The 20,450-nt window shown below is 31.2% G+C and overlaps 2 protein-coding genes across 2 annotated transcripts in view; both read right to left on the bottom strand.

The window, feature by feature from the left end:
* LOC136274339 (receptor-type tyrosine-protein phosphatase zeta-like) overlaps positions 1–17,556 on the bottom strand; it is a 148,955-nt gene extending 131,399 nt beyond the window's left edge. Inside the window, exons 1-13 of the mRNA XM_066080886.1 lie at positions 17,384–17,556; positions 16,123–17,269; positions 15,817–16,002; positions 14,074–14,262; positions 13,633–13,815; positions 12,606–12,797; positions 11,957–12,205; positions 11,219–11,302; positions 9,977–10,085; positions 9,632–9,878; positions 9,456–9,543; positions 8,835–8,908; positions 8,622–8,658 (exon numbers count right to left, since the gene is read on the bottom strand). Of these exons, the coding sequence (XP_065936958.1) occupies positions 8,622–8,658; positions 8,835–8,908; positions 9,456–9,543; positions 9,632–9,878; positions 9,977–10,085; positions 11,219–11,302; positions 11,957–12,205; positions 12,606–12,797; positions 13,633–13,815; positions 14,074–14,262; positions 15,817–16,002; positions 16,123–16,192 (1,708 nt within the window). The 5' untranslated portion in view covers positions 16,193–17,269; positions 17,384–17,556. The remainder of the gene's footprint in view (positions 1–8,621; positions 8,659–8,834; positions 8,909–9,455; positions 9,544–9,631; positions 9,879–9,976; positions 10,086–11,218; positions 11,303–11,956; positions 12,206–12,605; positions 12,798–13,632; positions 13,816–14,073; positions 14,263–15,816; positions 16,003–16,122; positions 17,270–17,383) is intronic.
* LOC136274343 (tyrosine-protein phosphatase non-receptor type 7-like) lies at positions 623–8,346 on the bottom strand. Its single transcript, XM_066080896.1, has 4 exons — positions 8,197–8,346; positions 2,322–2,467; positions 1,904–2,039; positions 623–1,281 (listed from the first exon to the last, which is right to left on the bottom strand). The coding sequence occupies exons 1-4, from the start codon at positions 8,314–8,316 to the stop codon at positions 1,198–1,200; spliced, it is 486 nt and encodes a 161-aa protein (XP_065936968.1). The 5' UTR covers positions 8,317–8,346; the 3' UTR covers positions 623–1,197.
* Positions 17,557–20,450: the final 2,894 nt, after the last annotated feature.

Below are 20,450 nucleotides of genomic sequence, written 5' to 3'. Positions count from 1 at the left end.
GCATTATTTGTAGTAAATGTTTATCAGAAGTGTTTAAAAGTATGAAGCATACTAATGGCAATACTTGTATGAATTGGGGAATAAACCTTTTCTGCGACTTAAGTTTACTAAAAATGGAAATATGCAGGGATTTTTAAAGAGCGTGTTAGACAGTGAAATTGCTTTTAAATATGCTGATATGTCAAAACTTTTCATTCACTTAAATAATAACATTAATACTAAGCGCAGCCAGAGGCAGGCGAAGCCCGCCTTACAAAGCAAGGATTAATTGTAACACGTATAAATAAGAAAATCAGTGACAAGTGAGAATTGAACCAGGGGTACTATAGGCTAAAAACTGTTCTTAACGACCTGGGCGCAGCTTCATTGCCGCCTTTTTGTTTTTAAAAATAAGTTGGATCATTGATTGGCTGGCACTTATCGATGTTTATTGCACCTATACTTAGTTAAAAACGTTCCAATGTTTTAATTAAAGGTAATTTAAAATTAAAAGTGAATAAATCGAAACCATTATCTGATGGAAAATAAATACATTAAGATCAAGGGATACCAAGTAAATTTTTCAATTTTATAACCGCTGTAGTTAACATATGAATTAAATTGATTAAAAAAATTAAAAACAATCGAAATCATGTAACTCTCTTCAGCTATTTCCAAAGAAAAAAGTTTTATGTTTTACGTATGAAACATGAGGTCATTATGTAGACTGAACACCCGACGTTATAGTTTAACTTTAACTAATGATATTTTAGAAAACAGGTGGATCGTACTATCTGTGTTTCAAGACATAAAAATCTACTCAGCGGTCTAGACCAATGTTAGATCAATTTTAGGGGAGCAATTGGATGACGTATTGTGCATTAAATTACATGACATAATTGAACAATGCAAAAACATGTTGTTAAAGATGACAATAAATTTAGACATGCTTTACCTAAATCGTTTGACAAAAGATCCTTTTTGACATTCTATATACATGTAGTAGTCAATTATTGAAACCTTATTCGCAATAAAACAATTTAAACAAAACAACTGGCAAAAAATATGGCAGCAATATTATCTTCTGTAGAGTTGTTAACAAACGTTGGAATACATATTCTTTTAATCTTTAATCGTTTTTTCGTTTGTAAAACCACTACCATTCCGGTGTATGTCAAAGATTAACAGATTTATCCGACGTCGTAGCTGATCCGTCCATCATAACACATCTAGACAGCTTTGTTGACCAATGGTGTTAGTGAATCCCTCAACAACAGCGTCGTGAAGAAAGACGTACTGTTCCTGAAATTGATACATGTACCGTCATAACTATCAGTTTATGAAGTTAAAAATAATATTAAGACAGTATAATAGCGAATCTATGGTAACTGTTAATGTAGTAGCTGACATCGAAATGTTAGAGAAATGACATAAAATAATTGATTGTTTAGTTATTTTTTATGCTTGTTTCATGTATGGATTATGAATTATTCAGGTAGCTCTTTACCTCAAGGTTTATACTTTTTGTGACACTACTTCACACTGGCGATTGGAATGTTTTGCGAAACAATTATTTTGCGCAGTTGTTAAAATATTGGGCTTGTGTATTGAAGATCACAAGTTAAAATCTGCTTAAAACTGTTGTTAATATTTTTATCTTTGAATTTAATTAAAGAAATTCTTGTTTGTATCTCTCTATCTTTGTATATTTAATTTATATACTTCTTATCTGTCGTTTTCTGATTATTTGAAAAATTATCTTAAAGTACATATATAGTGAGCCACCTTAAGTCACCTTAACAACAATTTTTTTACCTGAAACCTGTATGATACCGTCTTACATAATATTCATATGTTCCATAAAGAAGATTCTATAAAAAAGGGAATTAATCTAATAGAATTTTCAAAATGTAAGGAACCGTACGTATGTCTGAATGGATTTCCCTCTTTGATGTCGAAGTGAAGTGACGTATCCCTTGACGTCAACAGTTTGCTCAACAGTGGCCTCTTCCAGAAGATAATCAATGGCGATAAATGTACCGGTTCTACCAATTCCAGCGCTTAACAAACATAACTCAAATGTAATCACTGCATGAAACATCAATAGTTTTGTCTAAAATATTAAATAAAGCTTTAGAGCCAGTTAGAAATATTTTGCTACCTTCGAGCTTGATTTGAGAAAAAAAAATCACAATAAATGTAGGTCATTCTTGTGAGTTTTTAACTTTTTAAGCTATGCCTATTTAATGATGAAGAATAATTCAGGCAATTACTTTTTAGGACAGTCTCCATATCATATTGACATTCAATATAAATCAAAGTTTAAAAAGGTGCAGATGTACCTGCAGTGAACAATTATTGGTCCATCTGAAGACGTTAGGCCACTCCTTACGAGCTCCCGGAAGCTGATCAACGACGTCACATCTTCTGGGACGGAGTTGTCAGGCCAGGCCGTAAAGTGGAATTGTGTCACTTTCTTCACTTCCTCCTATGGTATGTCGCATTTGCAAATATGAAAAGTTATTATACACAACAATATCAAAGCAACCCTTAATAAATTTTCAGTGTTTCTATAAGGTTTGTTACTAACTGATTTCGGACAAATATCAGATTGATGAGTCATAGACGGGGAGACGAATTAGCAAACCTAATTAGTGTTTTGTTCGCCAGAGGATCCATGTAAAAGTTGGCTAACAGCTCGTTCATTCTTACTCTCAAATTCCGATTCAAACCTCAGTTTCAACTACTAAATAGTCTAAGAATCTGCACTCTTGGGCACTTTCACCGGTTTTTTGTAATATTTACCCCCCAAAAAATTCCCTTTTTTTCTCCGCAGATGTTTGAGCAAATCTCGACTCACCGTCTTAAGCCACGGTCATTTTTGTATGATTTTCTGGCATCTGGCCGTGATTTTATGCGAGTAAACTATAGTAAGAGATTGAACTTTGATATGACCTTTTATCCCCAATCACAGTTTACACAAAATATGATGTTTTGTTTTTGTTTTTTTTGTTTTTTTTATTAAATTTTTATTGTCATTTTCATAATTATTACAAGGAATTCAAAAAGACAAAGCAAATATTTATTGGCACTCACACACCCTTTCATACACTTGCACACATAAATATCAGAAACACATTCTAATTGTTTACAGGAGAATTAAATTTCAAAAATATTTTTCCGGTTTGACCATTGTTTGTCAAATTTTAACATTTCACATGATTTAATTGATATGAATCTTTCAACCTTATATTTGAAATAGATATGTTGTAATAGTCCCTTTAAGTGAGGGATCTTTTTTTGTTTCAAACAGTTAAAAATATACTGTTTGGTATACAAAATTATAAAGTTTACAACTTTGTTACCCTGATTTAGAGGTATTTCACCAAATATTACATTATTAACATTAAATCCAATTCTATTTGTAGTTTTACAATAGATATGCATGCTGAGTTTATTCCATAATGGCAGTATTTCTAAACATTTAATAAATACATGTTGAATTGTTTCTACATCTTCTTTGCAAAAAGAACAACAATCATCAGTGCTTACATTGATTTTTTTAAGATAGTATTTTGTAGGCAACATTCTGAAAAGAATTCTGTACTGAAGCCATTGTACTGAGGTATCAGCACTTGTTTTAAAACATACTTTAAAGAACTCTTTAACAGAAACATTAATTTCTAGTTGCATGGATAGTTCAGTGTTCCATTTCTGAATGGAACTTGGTATAATATCTTTACTATTAATAAGATTGTACAAGTTTTTCGAACATTTTTCAAACAGTAAAACATACTCAAAGTAAAATGGAATGTATGGATAGTAATATTTTCTAACATCAGATCTTTTTATAGACTGAGATCTAAGGAAACTAGATATTGCATTAATAACACTGTTGTATAGCATTGTACATACATTAGACAGTCTATAATTTTGTGCAAAATCATGCTGTTTCAAAAACTGACCATCTTCATTTAGAAAGTCACCTATAGTTTTAATACCATGTTCATACCAATTATAAACAATGATAGGTTTATTACCAACACATATATTTGTATTGTACCAGATTGGCATAGCACATACATTTGTTGTAGATAATGAATAGTCAATTGTTCTTAAAACTTTTAACCATGAGTGTAAAACATCTTTCCAAAAATTATTACTATGATTTATTATGTTTTGTACATATTTGTCACCAAAGTCTAACAAATGCTTTACCACTTTGTTGCCATGAATGTCTAAAAATATATCCGTCCATGGTTTGTTATCTTTTGTTAACCTCTTTATCCATGAACATTTTAATGACACTAAAAAATTGTTAATATCCAACATTTAAATACCACTCTTTAAATAGTCTTGAGTAATGAGTTGTCTCTTGACTTTATCTATTTTTGAATTCCATATAAATTCATAAAAAAGATTGGTAAGGGAAGAAATAATTTCTTTATCTGGACTTGGTAAGGAAATAAAAGGTGATTGAGTTTTGGAAGAAGTAATGTTTTAACTACAGTAACTCGACCAAAAGGAGTAAGAATTCTCCTTTTCCACTGTTGTATTAAAGCTTTGATTTTAGGTATTTGAACACTATAGTTTAGACTAACAATTTTTCTAACTCAACAGAGAATTCTATTCCCAGCAGATTGAATTTTGTACAACCCCACTCCAGTTTCCATCTTGTATGATGGTATACTTGTTTAGAAAATTTTTTTGAACCTATCCACACAATTTTTGTTTTTGAACTATTTATCTGCAATCCTGAAAAAGTTGAAAAAAGGTCTATGGTATCCAGAGCAGCAAAAAGGGATTCTGAAGAACCATCAAGCACCAAGGTTGTGTCGTCAGCATATTGGGATATTTTATGTTCTTTTCCATTGGCTACAATGCCTCTAATATTTACATTTTGTTTAATAAGGATAGCTAATATTTCTGCACAAAGAATAAAAAGATATGGGGCAATCGGGTCGCCTTGTCTACAACCTCTATATATAGGAAATTGTTCAGATAGCACACCACACTGTAAAACAGAAGCTGTGATCTTGGTGTTTAGGATTTTTATCCAAGTGATTATATTTTCACCGAAACCAAAATATTTTAAAACTTTGTAAATAAATTTCCAGGATATAGAATCAAAAGCTTTCTCAAAATTTATGAGCACCAGTAAACCAGGTATATTTTTAGACTCAGTGAAGGATAATAAATCATAGACAAACCTAGTATTTTCATCAATATAACGACCCTTAATGAAGCCAGATTGGGTTTCCGATATTAAAAATACTAAGGAGGATTTAATTCTATAACTAAGGCACCCTGAAATAATTTTATAGAAAACATTCAAAAGAGTAATTGGGCGCCAGTTTTTTTAAAAATTGCCTAGGTTTGTCACCTTTTGGAAGACATGTAATGATTCCAAGTCTTTGCGATATAGGCAGCTCCCTATTAGCAAAAATATGATTAACAGCTAAAACAATATGGTCTTTGAGATCCCTCCAGAAAAACTTAAAAAATTCTACCGTAAAGCCGTCACTTCCCGGTGATTTGGTGTTTTTCATATTTTTTAAAACAGTAAGTATTTCATTCCCATATATACTACTCTCTAAAACTTTAGAGGTGTTTTTGTCCAACTTTGGAACCCCCAAATTTTGCATTAAATCCTCTAAGTTGCTTTCTATGGTATATGAATCTTTGCTAGCATAAAGGGTTTTATAAAAAGTTCTGACCTGATCTAAGATTTCAAACTGATCATAAATAGTTTTATCAACAATTTCTACTTTTTTTATAGTTTTATTCAAAAAATTCCGCGATTCTAAAGAACAAAAATATTTGCTAGGCTTTTCCCCTTCTTCAACCCATTTTGCTCGTGATCTAATGATATGACCCTGTAATTTTTCTTTCCTTAACCTTTCGAGTTTCAACTTCTTTTCCTCTAAAAGATCCAAATCTATGTTACACATTGCCTCAATAGTTTCAATTTCTTCAAGCAAGATTTTTTCAAATTTATCTCTCTCTTTTTTCTTGTATGATGAGTATGAAATAGTGATGCTCCGAATTTCCATGAGAAGAACTTCAAGAAATAAGCTATGATTTTGAAAAATATTTAGATTGTTACCTTGTAAATATAGATTCTGTACTTCAAAAATAGTTTTTTTCACTTTTTCAACATATATTTGATCTGTTAGAAGACTGTTGTTGAACTTCCAAAGCCCTCGACCTCTTGAAAATTTATTAAATTTCAGCTCTAAAACCACAGCTGAATGATCAGATCTATACCCAGGCTTAGTAGAGAACTTTTCTACCATATTTGTTAAACTTTCTGATATTAAAATGTAGTCCAAGCGACTTTGCTTCAGAGGATTTTTTTTTCGCCATGTATAGATTCTTCTGTCAGGATGAAGAATTTTAAAGTAATCAACTAACTGAAGATCTTTCATAGTATCTAATACCTTTTCTCTGGCTTTTGGGTTATTAATGTTACAATAATTGAATGTATCCACCTCTGGGTTCAAAACAAGATTAAAATCCCCACATAATATAAAATAGTCATTGTCAAAATTCAAAAAGGTATCTCTAGCTTTTTCATAAAAACCCGGATTATCTGCATTTGGGCCATATATATTTATTAAAGTAACATGATTGTCTTCAATGGTAGTATCAATAGCCAATAAGTTTCCATCGTCGTCCCTCATTTCATTGTGTATTTTAAACTCAAAATTGTTATTAAAAAAAATACTGACACCCCTAGAATTTGACTTAAAAGAATTAAAGATACATTTATAACCCCACTGAGTTTCAATAAGTGGCTCAATATCACGTATAAAATGGGTGTCTTGTAAACACAAGATAGAGTAGCCTTGTTTTTTGTAATAATTAAGTACATCTTGTCTTTTTGAGCTCGTAGCTAAGCCCTGACAGTTTACAGACGCTATTCTTATGAGGTCAGCCATTTCTAACAATCACAAAACGAAAAAAAAAAATAGAAAATAAATGTCATGAAAAATTGACAGACTTTATGTTGTATATATAACTCTTCGTTCACTTGAACACATTGAGACTGTAGACAAACAAGGTTGACTATGTAAGAAATTTACCTGTAGTTTAATGGTAGTGAACTAGTGAGGTAAACTGGTATTTGGTAGTAAAGACGATAAACACAACACGACATTCATACACACACACTCACACGCTAATATGCACATTTCGATCCCGATCACAAAAGGTCCAAGTTTCGTTTCCAGATCCCGATCTTAACGATTGGAAAAACTGCTCCGCTGTTCCTCATGACGATGTTTGACTTTATCTGACACCTTGTCCAAGATGTCGAATTGATGCCTCTTCCCACCGTGGTCCTCCGCGAATACTTTGCCGTTATAGTACCACGCGCCTTTGATCCGCTCGTCCAGATTTAGAGTTTTGATGAGTTGCGCGTTCATCTGAGTCAGGTGGTCGTGCATCACAAAGCGCTTCTTAATTTCATCTTTGGAACGATTTTTGATCACTTTAATTTTTGTGTCTGTGTCGCGGAACTTCGCAATGACGGGGCGCGGTCCTCCTCTGTTTCCTCCCGGTACTAAATATGATGTTTACTGTTGATACAGCAACAGCGAACTACGTGTCGAATTAAAACAAGTTAAAACGTGACGTAAGAAAAGGCGCGTGGATATTCAACTTAACGATTACTTTGTGTTCAAATAGTCATGAATAAGAGAGAGCTATGCTAACTTCGGGCCTTGTCTTGAGACAATGATCTCGACGCCTTAAATTTATTCTGCCACAGACACAAAAACTGACATTATCTCAAAAGGCAACTACTCTAATTTTAAAGAAATTTAAAAAGCAAAATAAAAAGTACTGATAAATGAGGACATGGTTTCTGTGTCATGACGTGATAAGAAGATTTAGGCAAAGCGTCTGCCATATCACCAAATATAAATCCTTACCAGCAAAACATTGAAATGAATTTGGAAGTTACGTGTCATATTTAAACCAATGGAAATGTGACATTTCAGTCCGAGGAAAAACAATATCATTATATCATACTGAGAAAAAAATATTGTGGTTGTCTTTTCTCGATTGGAATATGTTTAAGATATCAAGCAGGTATAAGTTTGTTTTCACTTACTGTCTTACATATTTTATTATACATATAAATTGTAAATTGTTCATATTAGATAAAGGAATTTAAAGTTTTTTACGATATCAAATAAGAGGGAAAATACAGACCTGGTACTTTACCGCCAGACACCGCACTGTGTACGACTCAAACACATCCATACCGTCCAATTCAATGGTATATGAACCAATATTTAGCTCTGTATCTGGCCAGTACTTCAAACATTTCATCTATGAAACACAACCAAATATGAGTGTCAAGGTAAAACCGATAAGAACATCATAGACAAAGTATAACGTAACGACTGAGGAAAATAAAAACAAAATTTATTTTTGTAAATGTTTCTTATCATACGTCAGTTTTATATTGAGGCAAGTTTTTCCATATAGAATAGTAAGATATTTAATGGAGAATATTTTAAATATTTTCAAAATTTTGTTTTGCTTATTGAGTGAATTAAGGACTCCTTTTATAGATCAAATCAAAAAAATCAGTTTTGTCTATACGAAATTATGATTAAGAACATATGTATTACCTTGTGCAGCAATATATGACTTTTCTTTTCCAAAGCCCTATAGAGATAAGAATACCAAAAATTAATGTTGTTATTTTTATTATAATCATTGCAAAGAAACAAAAGTTACTTCATGTGTATTGCGATCTACTATTTCAGAAAGTAAAAGAAAATACTTGTTTATCAAAACCTTAAAAGATCTATTAACAAATATATTATTCATATATAACTAACGTGTATGTAGGAGGCGTTGACATATCCTTCGGTATCATCCTCATCTGCTCGTAACTTTACAAAATTGTGATCATCTGAAAAAGATAAATACTGCAAATCAAGCCATACCATTTTTTATTATTGTTTGTAGTAATAAAATTTTTGAGATAATGCCATATGCAAGTTTTATTCATTACTAAATATTTGGAGCACTATAAAAACGACTGGAATACTCTCAATAGCATGGAATACTAGAATGTATTTAACTCATTTGAGATCATCGGTAGCCAAAGCAAAACACCAGATTATGCATATCAAGCAATGTGATTAACATGAAATATAACTTTTACATGAAACTTAGAGTTTTTACCATGGAGTTATGGTTAGTTGAATTGATATGTGCTTAAGAATAGGCAAAATAGCTACAATTATTCAACATTTTTTAGAGCTTTTCCTTTACGATGTAGATATTTCTAAATCAAAAGGACTCCCATATAATTAAAGCTCATCAAAGATACTTCATTTGTATATTGTTAAATTGAATTTTGTGCAATTCATTTCACAGGGTGTACTTGTTTGTATTTTTGTAATTCTTGATATATAGCAACAATATTCAAATCAGTGATGTAGAATTGTTTTTACACGGGTAGATTCCTTTGTATCTGTTTTTGTTTCTGTTGAAAGTCTTCAACGCGATCGAATATGATTCCAGTAGTCCGCTTGGAAGATCCTATGAAGATTAATATAAAGCGTGATAACAAATATTGATGTGCAAGGATTGATAAAGCGTCAGCTACAAAAAATATAATGATTTATACAATGAACTCTCTCTCCAGGGCACCATCATTTTTTCTGCTTGGCAAGTCCTCGATGAACTTATTTTTAGACACCCTCTGTGACGTCAAGTTATTGTATTCCACGGTAATAACTTCCTCTTCTTTATCATCAGGATCGTCCTCCACAATCTCCACAAGGTCTAATTCGTATGTAGAGATCCCTCTATGGAATTCTATGATAATTCCATTGTCCTCAACCTTTCCGTCAATTGGATTTACTTTTTTCTTGCTAAAACATTTTGAATATTAAATATGAAAGTTGTATATGACGTTTTTATTGATGGTCTATTTTGGTTAAGAGGACGTATAATTAACGTATTGACTTACCTCTGAACGAAAAGAATAATCACAACAGTAACAAGTATCGAGAGGATTACCAACATACTCCATAGAATGATCTGGTCAACGTTGTTGCCATCTTCTGTAGTCTCGAGATCTTAACACGCAAAATTAGCATAAAAAGTTTCTTCAATAATGATTTCTATGCAAATGAATATGTACTACAGTAACTACTCAAATAAGCTTTATTGACTGCTTACGGAATTCAAATACTTTTTCAAAAATAAAAAAATGTCAAATCGATATACTGTGCCTAAACATATCAATGGCTTATAATAATATCAATGGATTATATGAAATATAAACATTGTCTAGCATATATTCAAAACTAAAGCACAGCATTCGTCAAATGAGTTACTTAATCTTTTTTTAAATTTTATTCAAATTCTTAAATTACTTTTTTCGTCAATCTCTGATAATTTTTGTGAGTGCCGTTATTGTACCTTAACAAAAAACTTTTCTTAATGTCGGTTATTCAAAAACAAAGTCTGATTTGTCAGATTGATATCAAATTATATGTACACTTTAAAAACGGTGATTTTGTTTAGTATGTTTTTTAAAATAGGCATGACAAGGGTTACTAGAACATTGCCATATTTCAGTGGGAAAATGTTAAACAAAACAAAAAACTTTATATTAAAGACATCATGTTATTTTCCCACTTTGTAAGATTTGCCCCCAAACGTCAATGCAGCAATAGGATAACGGCAATCTTCGTTTTAAATGAACACAAAGATAAAGAAAAGTTGTTTTGCAAATCAATAATACATATGTACATATTTTAACAAAAATGCTGAAATTTTGTTTTATTTGCAATCGATTTATTCAGGTCGAATAAATCATTCAGGGACAAAGCCGAATATATTCATTTTCTTTACACACCTATGATGCATTTGCTTTGTTTTTCTTCTTTTGTTTGATTTTTTTTCTGAACACATCCATGGTGCATTTACTTTGTTTTTTGTTGGGGTTGGTTGTTTTTCTCTCCCTTTTTGGGGGGTGGGGGCATGTTTATTTTGTATATTTCTCTATTTAAAAAAGAGCGGTTATGCTGGTGTAAAAAAAGAAATTTTTTATAAATTAAGAACTCTATTTGTATGAAAACCGTTTTGATTCTGCAGCAGCCAAACAATCAGTTTGAAAATTCTTAGATGTTTCGGACAAATGCATGCAAAATATCTCTAAAATTTATTTATAAAGGAGCATATTTTTTTTACAAAACACAATCACTTTTTATGTTGGATGGGACAGAGGATGTTGTTTTGTCTAATGAAGTGGTATTTGTTTTGTCTAATGAAGTGGTATTTCCTGCATCTACAAATGAAATATATATATTAAAGAATAAAAGTGTATTTGTTCTTCTCATATATTATGGTATCTTGTTAAAAATATTGCCGGTGCTTGGAATAAAAAAAATAAGAAGATGCGTTGCAGAACATTTACGATCTCTCTCTGTGTGTGTGCTTAAATTTCCAAAAATGCATGATATATTCACTATGTGATTAAGAAATACGTGTATATCTAAGAAAAAATAATATGAACTGAGTTCACTATTCCATCAATAAGAAAATTTGTTTTCGTCATTTGAAGCTCATTTGATATGCCTACATCTTATTTCTCCTTAAGTAATAAACCAGACATAACGAAGGCAACTCTTATCAACTGTTAAGATATACTCTTGGTTGACACTTTTGAAAGGTGTATGGTAGATAACACTATATGCGCACATTATCCTAACTATCATATGAATATGTGTGATTTTCATTATTTATGATACAACTATTGCCACTTACATATTATTGTGAAACAAAACTTATTTCTTATTCATGCAATTTAATTTTTCACAAGTTGCATAAAAAGACTAAGGTGTGTTTAATTAAACACCTATCAAATATTTCATTATAGCTACCAGATATTTCATTGGCACGAAAATTTAAAAGTACCCTTTTAAAAAAAAAAACCTATTACCTGTTGACACAATTAATAAAGTTGTATCTTGTTCACAGTGATTTCCTTTAAATCCATTCTTGCAGCCATTGCACGCTCCCGTTTCGTGATCGCAGATCAAATCGACGCAATTTGCTGGACAGCTGAGTTTGCAGTTTTCTCCGTACAAAGAACTCTGACATTGGGTACATTTCCCGGTGATTGGATCACAGGACTGACACTTTTCTTGGCATTTGGCACAGTTTGGTCCATGATGATTTCGAGGACATACTGCGAATGATGTAGAATCATTTCTGTAGTGCAATTTTGTTTGCATAATACAAGGTTAACAAAAACCTTTGTTTTCTACCATCAACAATTAACATTTTGACTTTAACCCGCGGAAAAGATAAATCTGTTTCCGACTACATTGTATAATAATACTTAATAGTAAAAAAATATGAGTTAATATTGCAAAATTAAAGTAAATAATTAATGTGAAACAGAAAATAAAGATGAACAATTAAAATTATTTTTTACATTGCACACCGATATATTGCAAACTAATAATATGCACTTATACGATTCATTATTTTGGGAGTTGTTTGTCTTGTTTGTTGTTGATGTTTTTGACTTGTTTGTCATTGAATAATATAAATGCACTTTTTTATTCTACTTATTAAACACAAACTTATAGGAGACAATTCAAACAGCCGTAGTGAGCCTTCGTCTATCTTCTTGACCATAATTGTGTCTCCTTTGATCGCATTGACACATTCTAATGCTGTCTGATATTGTTTTATTCCGGAAATATTAAATGCCCTGCAGAGTGTTGATGAATTCGTCAGAGTATATCCAGTCGTGACGTGTAATTCAAATGTCCCTAGTAATAAACGTACATAATTTGGTATAAAGCAAGAACGAACCGTACTTAGGATGAACGCGTTATAAGTAAGAGTAGTCTTTTTTTAAAGCATTTTTATCTAAACAGCTATCAAGCATCTTATACTTAAGTGTATCTTGTAAATCTCTATACAACAAAATAGACTTTATAATCTAAGATTATAACAACCTTTTACATAAGTGTAGACTTTGCTCTTGAAACCGCATATTTTCTCGTTTTATCTTTCAATGATACACTGTCTGCAATAGCAACGTTATTACAAAATTTCATAGCTTTATTTAAATACACATCAATTTTGTTACAAGAAAAGTGAGCTTTTTGCATTTTGTCATTAAAGATATATAAATGGTCAATATTTAAATAAATATGGAATGTTTTGAATCAGCTACCTCCTATCAGTATTAACATCTGACGAAATCTTATTATTTCATACATAAACATTCCTGGAAATTATCTTTAAAACAACCCAAGTCTCTCTTTTATAAAGAATTCCTCAAACCGTATGCCTCTTTATTTTTTTTCTTCAATACTCATCAATTCTCTGTTTTTCCTTTGTTTATATTTATTCTCAAAAGACCTTTTACGTTTGGATTGTTATTTGCAATTGTTGATTTTAAAATAGTATACAACTACTCTTGGACCATTTCTAAACTATAAGTTAATCTAATTCTCGCAAAACTCGGGACTTGTTGACGCACCCCAGTTTTAAGTAGCATTGTCGTATCAAAGAGACTCTTGCAACCTACACTTTATAGAAAGTTGTTTGTTGTTCCAGAAAAAAGAAGCTGATTTTGAACATTTAATTGGTTATTACCTCCTCTGACGGAAATTAGAAACCATTTCATAGGGTAGATTGCATCGAGCTTCATAAACCAGGACCCATGATTACTTTCATGTGAAGCATAATACGTCTCCAAATTGTTGTCAAGGGCTCGTGATATTGTATCCGGAAAATCCGAGAAATTCAAAACTTGATTTGGAGATAACTTCACGATTCCTAAAAGAAATGTCAACAACTATGTCTGTGAAAATCTCATTGGCCATGCATTGTATTTCGAATATCAATTTAATATTTTGACATGGTATGAAAACTTTAAAGATCGACTGAAATAGCATATATAATTGTTTTGATAACAATGTCTTTGTGTTAAAAAACAACATTGAAATTGCATCATATGATAAATTTACAGACGTTTCATTAATTTAATAAATTTAAAGATATTTTCATAAGTTGAATAAAAAGCAAAAATATTACCCAAGATTTCAACTTCATATATTTTCAAAGGTTTATTTTCTGCATTGCTGATTGAGACTCCATCATGCACTTTGTTTACTAAATCAGGGCATGTTATAATTGTATCCATTCTTCCTTCCACAGGTTGTGAGATTGTACCACACCTCGTATGTTTAGCTTCATTTTGAGAAATATCGATGATGTAGGTACCTACATGATAGATACAAATATATTATACCAAACTAAATTTACACAAGAATTGTAGTGTTTCATTTGCAACATTTGTTATCCGAGCAAAGCTGTCAATCACTGATAACTTATAATTCGATGCAAACCATTAATGCTTTTTGCGGGTAAAGTGATTTTACAACAACTCAAATCACTTGAGTAAAAACGTAAACTAAATGATACGGAAAACAAGATGACACACCACTAAGAACACAATTCCATCCCAGATTATACGAGTATAACTTGGGTAGATATTGAGTTCATTTCTTATAATTTAATTTTCTGTAATTTACTGTACAAAATCAGTGCGTTTTACTTTTAAAAATGAAATTAATCTGTTCAAAATTCAACGTCAATGTAACGTAAATGTAACGTCAAGCGGATTAGTATATGTTTGACGTTGATGCACTGTGACGTGTCTTGTGATGTGCAATACAGGTTATACAAGTTTAACTTAATTACCAACCAATCAAATGCCGCGTTACAACCAGATCTAAATTATTCAGTAATGAATAATTGAGACAATTTATTGTTGATAACATTTTAATTCACCATGTCATGTGGATATGACCAAATGATACTCATTAATTCATCAATAACTATAAGCATGTTATTTTAATAGATATTTTTAATTCTGGATTCAAATAATTATAAGTGTGATACATAGAAAATATCTATATTGTGTCATTTCATATTTGCTTTGTCCAACGAATTGAAATGGTGTATATATATTCTTGAGGCTTGCTTAGCGAATACGATCATTTCAATGAGTGCGATAAAGCAAACATGAAATCACAAAACTAAAGATGATCTATTTATCTCATACGATTTGACATATGATGTAACTGTTTTAAGACAGCCGCTTAAATGACACAAATTGATTTCTTTAGCCTAATAGCAATGTTGTGTTATGCGGTTTTTGTGACATTGCGCAATACAATCAAGTACGACACTTCGGAGATAAATATAGCTGTTTTAATGTAAAGCTTCATTGAAATAGAACCTTGAAATAAGTTTTGTATATATAATTATTGTATTTCTAATCACTTGAAAAATGGAAATACTTCAGACTCGTCACGTTTGCTGACATGCACAAAGTTGCAAATGTTCGTAATTTGAAATAACTCAAGCAAGGAACAGTCGTTGACGATAAAATAAAACAAATACTATTGAATCGGTCTTGGGGATATATTTTTGCGAAATGTTTGTCCAGGAAAACGTAACCAAACCCGTTTTGTTTTTCATTGTGTGTTCTTTTAAATATATATACTTGACACAATCTCGTTAAAACCAATTTTGGTGGTAGAAATAGTAATGTAGAATATACAGGAAAACTTATATAAACTAGGCCGTTGAATCGTTGAAACGAGGTGCTGTTTCAAAAACAGTTTTGACCGGAAGAATTGAATAAAGCATCACCCGTTTAATAAAGCAAAGGTTTATCACACGAATAGTTACTGTACACAACCACACGCATGCTCAAGATAAAATTCAAAACTATTCGGCATTTTGAAAAGTCTTTTTCACATTACTTACCGGCTCCAACACTGAGAAAGATCCATATGATTTTTGTTTTCGTTTTTAAAGTCATGTTCCAAGACTGGATTCCCCCAGAGTTGGTGAGAGAGAATGTGTTCATGTCACCATCACAACCGAGGGAGGCGATGTTAGATCCATTGGTGGAGGTCTGGCTGGCCTCCAATATAGGAAAGGCTGTTGTGCCTATAATTCATTTTCAAAATTATACAGATAGATAGATAGATAGATAGATAGATAGATAGATAGATAGATAGATAGATAGATAGATAGATAGATAGATAGATAGATAGATAGATAAGTTACCTTCTATCTTAAGAAAAAATATTACTGTAAAAATAAAGAAAGCTGTAATCCAAACATTATCTGTCAGCATTTTCTAAATAAATATAAGAATTCTGGAAAATAATCAATTAGATTATAACAGTTCCTTTAGAAATATGAAATAACAATGCAACAGCGTTATCATAATAAACCTTTGACATTTTTCCTTCCGCATTGATGATTTGCTGAAGTTTATTTCCGCAATCAGCATGTAATTGGAAAAAACAATTTTTATATTAGCGAAACAAAATTAGAAGAATGTACTTATGATATCATTTTTTGCAAAAATGATAGTATTTTTGAACTCTTAACTGAATTTTATTTGATAAATTGTATATCCTAGTATTTTGCGTAAACATGTCTTCAAAAATGAAAATTCACATTCATTTGTACTCATTGTGTATAGTACTACATGTTTCAAAAACATGGTTAAGGGGATTAATTGAACTTCAGTTACATGTATTTAAGCGGAATATTCTCGAATATTCTCAAAATGAACAAATTATGAAAAGAAAACATACCTACTTCCGGAATACAGGTAACACAGAAAGCAACAGGTTGTCATCAGATATTCCACACAAAGAAAGCATTATCTCGGAAGATTTGAGAAATTGTTCAATCAATGATCACCGGATAAAAAGAGCGTAGCGCCAGGATTACACTCAATGTCCGTAATATTACCTCGTACTTGCTGCTAGTCTCTGGTTTAAGTCAAATCGATGTTGTTGTTTTTTTTAATATTACATACATTTTGCATATATTTGGGGTAAATCAGGACGTTGACTTTTTATATTAAACATTCCTATTTATCTTCAAATAAATTAAAATATTTTCTTGTCTACTTTTCAATAATCTTTTTAATAAAATTATAACAATAATGAATTAAATAATAATATACAATAGATAATAAGCTTACTGCACTTTAGCTCTTTGGTTTCTCTTATTTTTCCATTACTGGAGCAGTTTCCATATATTCCCTGGCAGGAGCTCCCAGAGCAAATTTCGGCACATCTATATTGACACACCTCGCGTATCAGGTATGGAGTGCACAGTATACACACCTTGATGTCTTCCTCACATGTGACACACGAATGATTGCAAACATTAGGTTCCATGTTCGTCAGTTGTGCTATAATAATAAACGTTTCCTTTTGACGGTGACCAAATTTTATGTTTACTTAAAATGATTGTAAACAGAATGCAAGGTAATATTATGATTAAATTTGCTATGGTTTATATTTACCTGAATCTGTTGTTGAGAGAGACGTGCTGATATTTTCTTTGCAGTTTTTGCCTTTGTATCCTTGAACACAACCGTTACACATACCAGATTTTTGGTCACAAATCAAATCATAGCAGTTTACAGAACAGTTCTATTGGCAGTACTCTCCGTACAAAGAACTCTGACACTGGGTACATGTCAATTCTGATTAGTCATCTCTTTCTGAATACAAATATACAAGGATATCCATGATCTTGTGCGTTTTAGGCATTTTATGACAATTTTAGTAAGCGATATTAACACGACTTTGACGTAGCTCGTCGAAAACGTCACGACGTCACGAACGTCAATTTTTTTGGGGGCATTATTTTTTTTCTTCTTTACTTCCTTTTATCGTCTTTGATTGTTTGAAGTAGAATTAATTAATAATTTCTACAATTCTAGATTTTTTACAATTTAAAAAAAGAGATAAAAACATTTTGAATATCCAGATATAGTTAAAGTTCTGCACACTTCTGATGAATCCACGTGCAATAACCCCCCCCCCCCCGAACATAAGATAGATAGATAAAGGGTATCTAAGGAAAACAAATATTAAACTTCCCCAACCTTTAAATATATCAAAGTTATTTAAGCTGCCGAGAAGCAAATTATATAAGCAAACATGTTACAAACATAAAGATGGTCAAATTCGATGCCTATGTTTCCACAATTTCGGGGCATTGTCAAATTGCATACACGAATTTATTTTCAAAAAGAGAAATATTTATTCTTTTTAATTAACCTTTTCCTCGAAAATTTTATCGCATATTTACTGATATCACTTGTTAAGTATCTTCTTAGTTCTGAAGCAAGTTGCAAAATCAATTATAGCCGTTTTTGAAACTCGGATGTTATGGTGTTAAATTATTTTCATGATTTCTCTTCTCATTTATATGTTATCAACACTTAATTCTAATAAAATTACCGATGGAAAAAATCGGCTTTGACTGTCTCACTGAAAAGTAATTACAACTACAAGAATGTGGACAGTTGATTTGAGAGAAAAGATTTTTAAAAAATTGCATCTTATATTTATAGATTAAAATTTACATCCACTAAGTATGATTCCCTCTATTTCTTACGAAAATTGATTGTAATTCACAGCTGTGTAAAAACAGACAGGACTGAAATCAACTTGGTTCAGTTCATAAACATCATACAGTTTACCGATCGGTCGAAATCTTCAGCAACCTAAGAAAAATCACGGATTGCACGAGCTATATAATCATGATGATGCCAAACTCAAATTCCCATATAAGACGCTTTGCATGGCTACAGCTTTCATCTATCGCTTTGGTGTACATTAACAATAATTTATTGACATTTACTTACTTTTTACGATCAATTCAATTCATTAATTTATTAAATGAAAGATGTAAATATAAACAAATAAAATGCTTTATTCTGTGATACATGCGGGCTATAAAGATAGGCACATTATAGAATGCGGGTCATGTTAATTATTTTCCGTAATGTTCGCTACTTTTTGTTTATTGTTTAAATATACTCGTACATACCTAAGTTAGTGTATCAAATACAATAGACCAACAAAATACCCCCCCCCCCCCCCTCCCCCCGTGCTGAATCTACACTTCTATTCAGTCGCTTTGAAAGTTCACGCATACCAATGTATTTTTGTGATGCGATTTTTATAAACCATAATCGTTGAAATAATTAAGTATATATGAGCATTATTCACTTTTTTTCAAAATGCAAGATTGCAAGTAAATTTCAACAAGACTTCTGCATTAATTATGTCCATTCTTTTGCACTAATTGGTAGTACAGTTCTGATAGACGTAACTTATACTCAGTGAGAAGTAATATTTTTACATGTTGACTAAATTTAATTTTCTTACTATCGATGTTACACGATGAATGAAAATCTCTCTCTCTCTCTCTCTCTCTCTCTCTCTCTCTCTCTCTCTCTCTCTCTCTCTCTCTCTCTCTCTCTCTCTCTCTCTCTCTCTCTCTCTCTCTGAATACAAATATCGGCCAAGTGATTATCAATTTTATACAAAATGACAAAATAAATGATAGACGTTAATAGAGTGCATAAAGTTGCATACGGTATTCCGAAGGTTTAAGAAATATCGCGATTCTCGGATTTTTTTTTTATTGCTGTACATCGTAACAAACACACATAAACATTAACTTCAGTATCATCGAAATTTGTTTCTTGTATAAAAAAGAAAAGATGAGAAACCATCATCTATAAAGGTGAATTGTACGGCCATGCATGTTATTAATTGTAAATATCGCACTTGTAGTGTTTATATTTATCGATAAATTTTAACATGAATTGATTTATAAAACGGCAATTTTACCGACTTGATATCAAACGTATAGTAGTATAATGATTGTGTTTACAAACCTGTTTAATTTAAGAAATTTTGAATCATGTACGTAACTGATTTGAGATGAATATAATCATACAAAATGCTATAAATCCATGAAAATGTGAGTTTTCAGGCATGTTATGACTGATCTTTTTTATGTAAGTTAGCTCAAAAAGTATACAATACAAGTGGATTTGGGTTGTTAAATTGCACAAGAAAACAAAATATGTTGCGCTCAAAAATAAACAAGTTTTTCATTCGTACAGGTATATATATATATATATATATATATATATATATATATATATATATATATATATATATATATATATATATATATATATATATATATATATATATATATATATATATATATATATATATACTTTTATGTTGTTTCATTAAAGGCATTTTACATGAAAATGTCACTAAGAATCAGATTTTCCCATGGAATCAAATGCGATATATCAGGGTAGATTTTAACGCTGTCAAAATATTTCTCAAACTCTTCTAATTCGTTCGTTATAGCTTTTTAATTCGTTAAAGAATTTCAAAATTTGATCACTGCTTAAATCTTAAATTGTAATAGAATATGCGAGAATTTATTTTGTATGTTGGCAGTAGCACTATAATTGAGACAGCCGCTTCTCTCGTGTTCATTCTGACTAATTAAAAAAGTGTAGAATCGTCTCCCGTGGGTGAACTTCC

Source organism: Magallana gigas, chromosome 4 (genome assembly GCF_963853765.1).
Source record: "Magallana gigas chromosome 4, xbMagGiga1.1, whole genome shotgun sequence".
Classification (NCBI taxonomy): Eukaryota; Metazoa; Mollusca; class Bivalvia; order Ostreida; family Ostreidae; genus Magallana; species Magallana gigas.
Note: the sequence above shows the minus strand (reverse complement) of the source record. Positions and strands in the feature narration are given on the sequence as shown.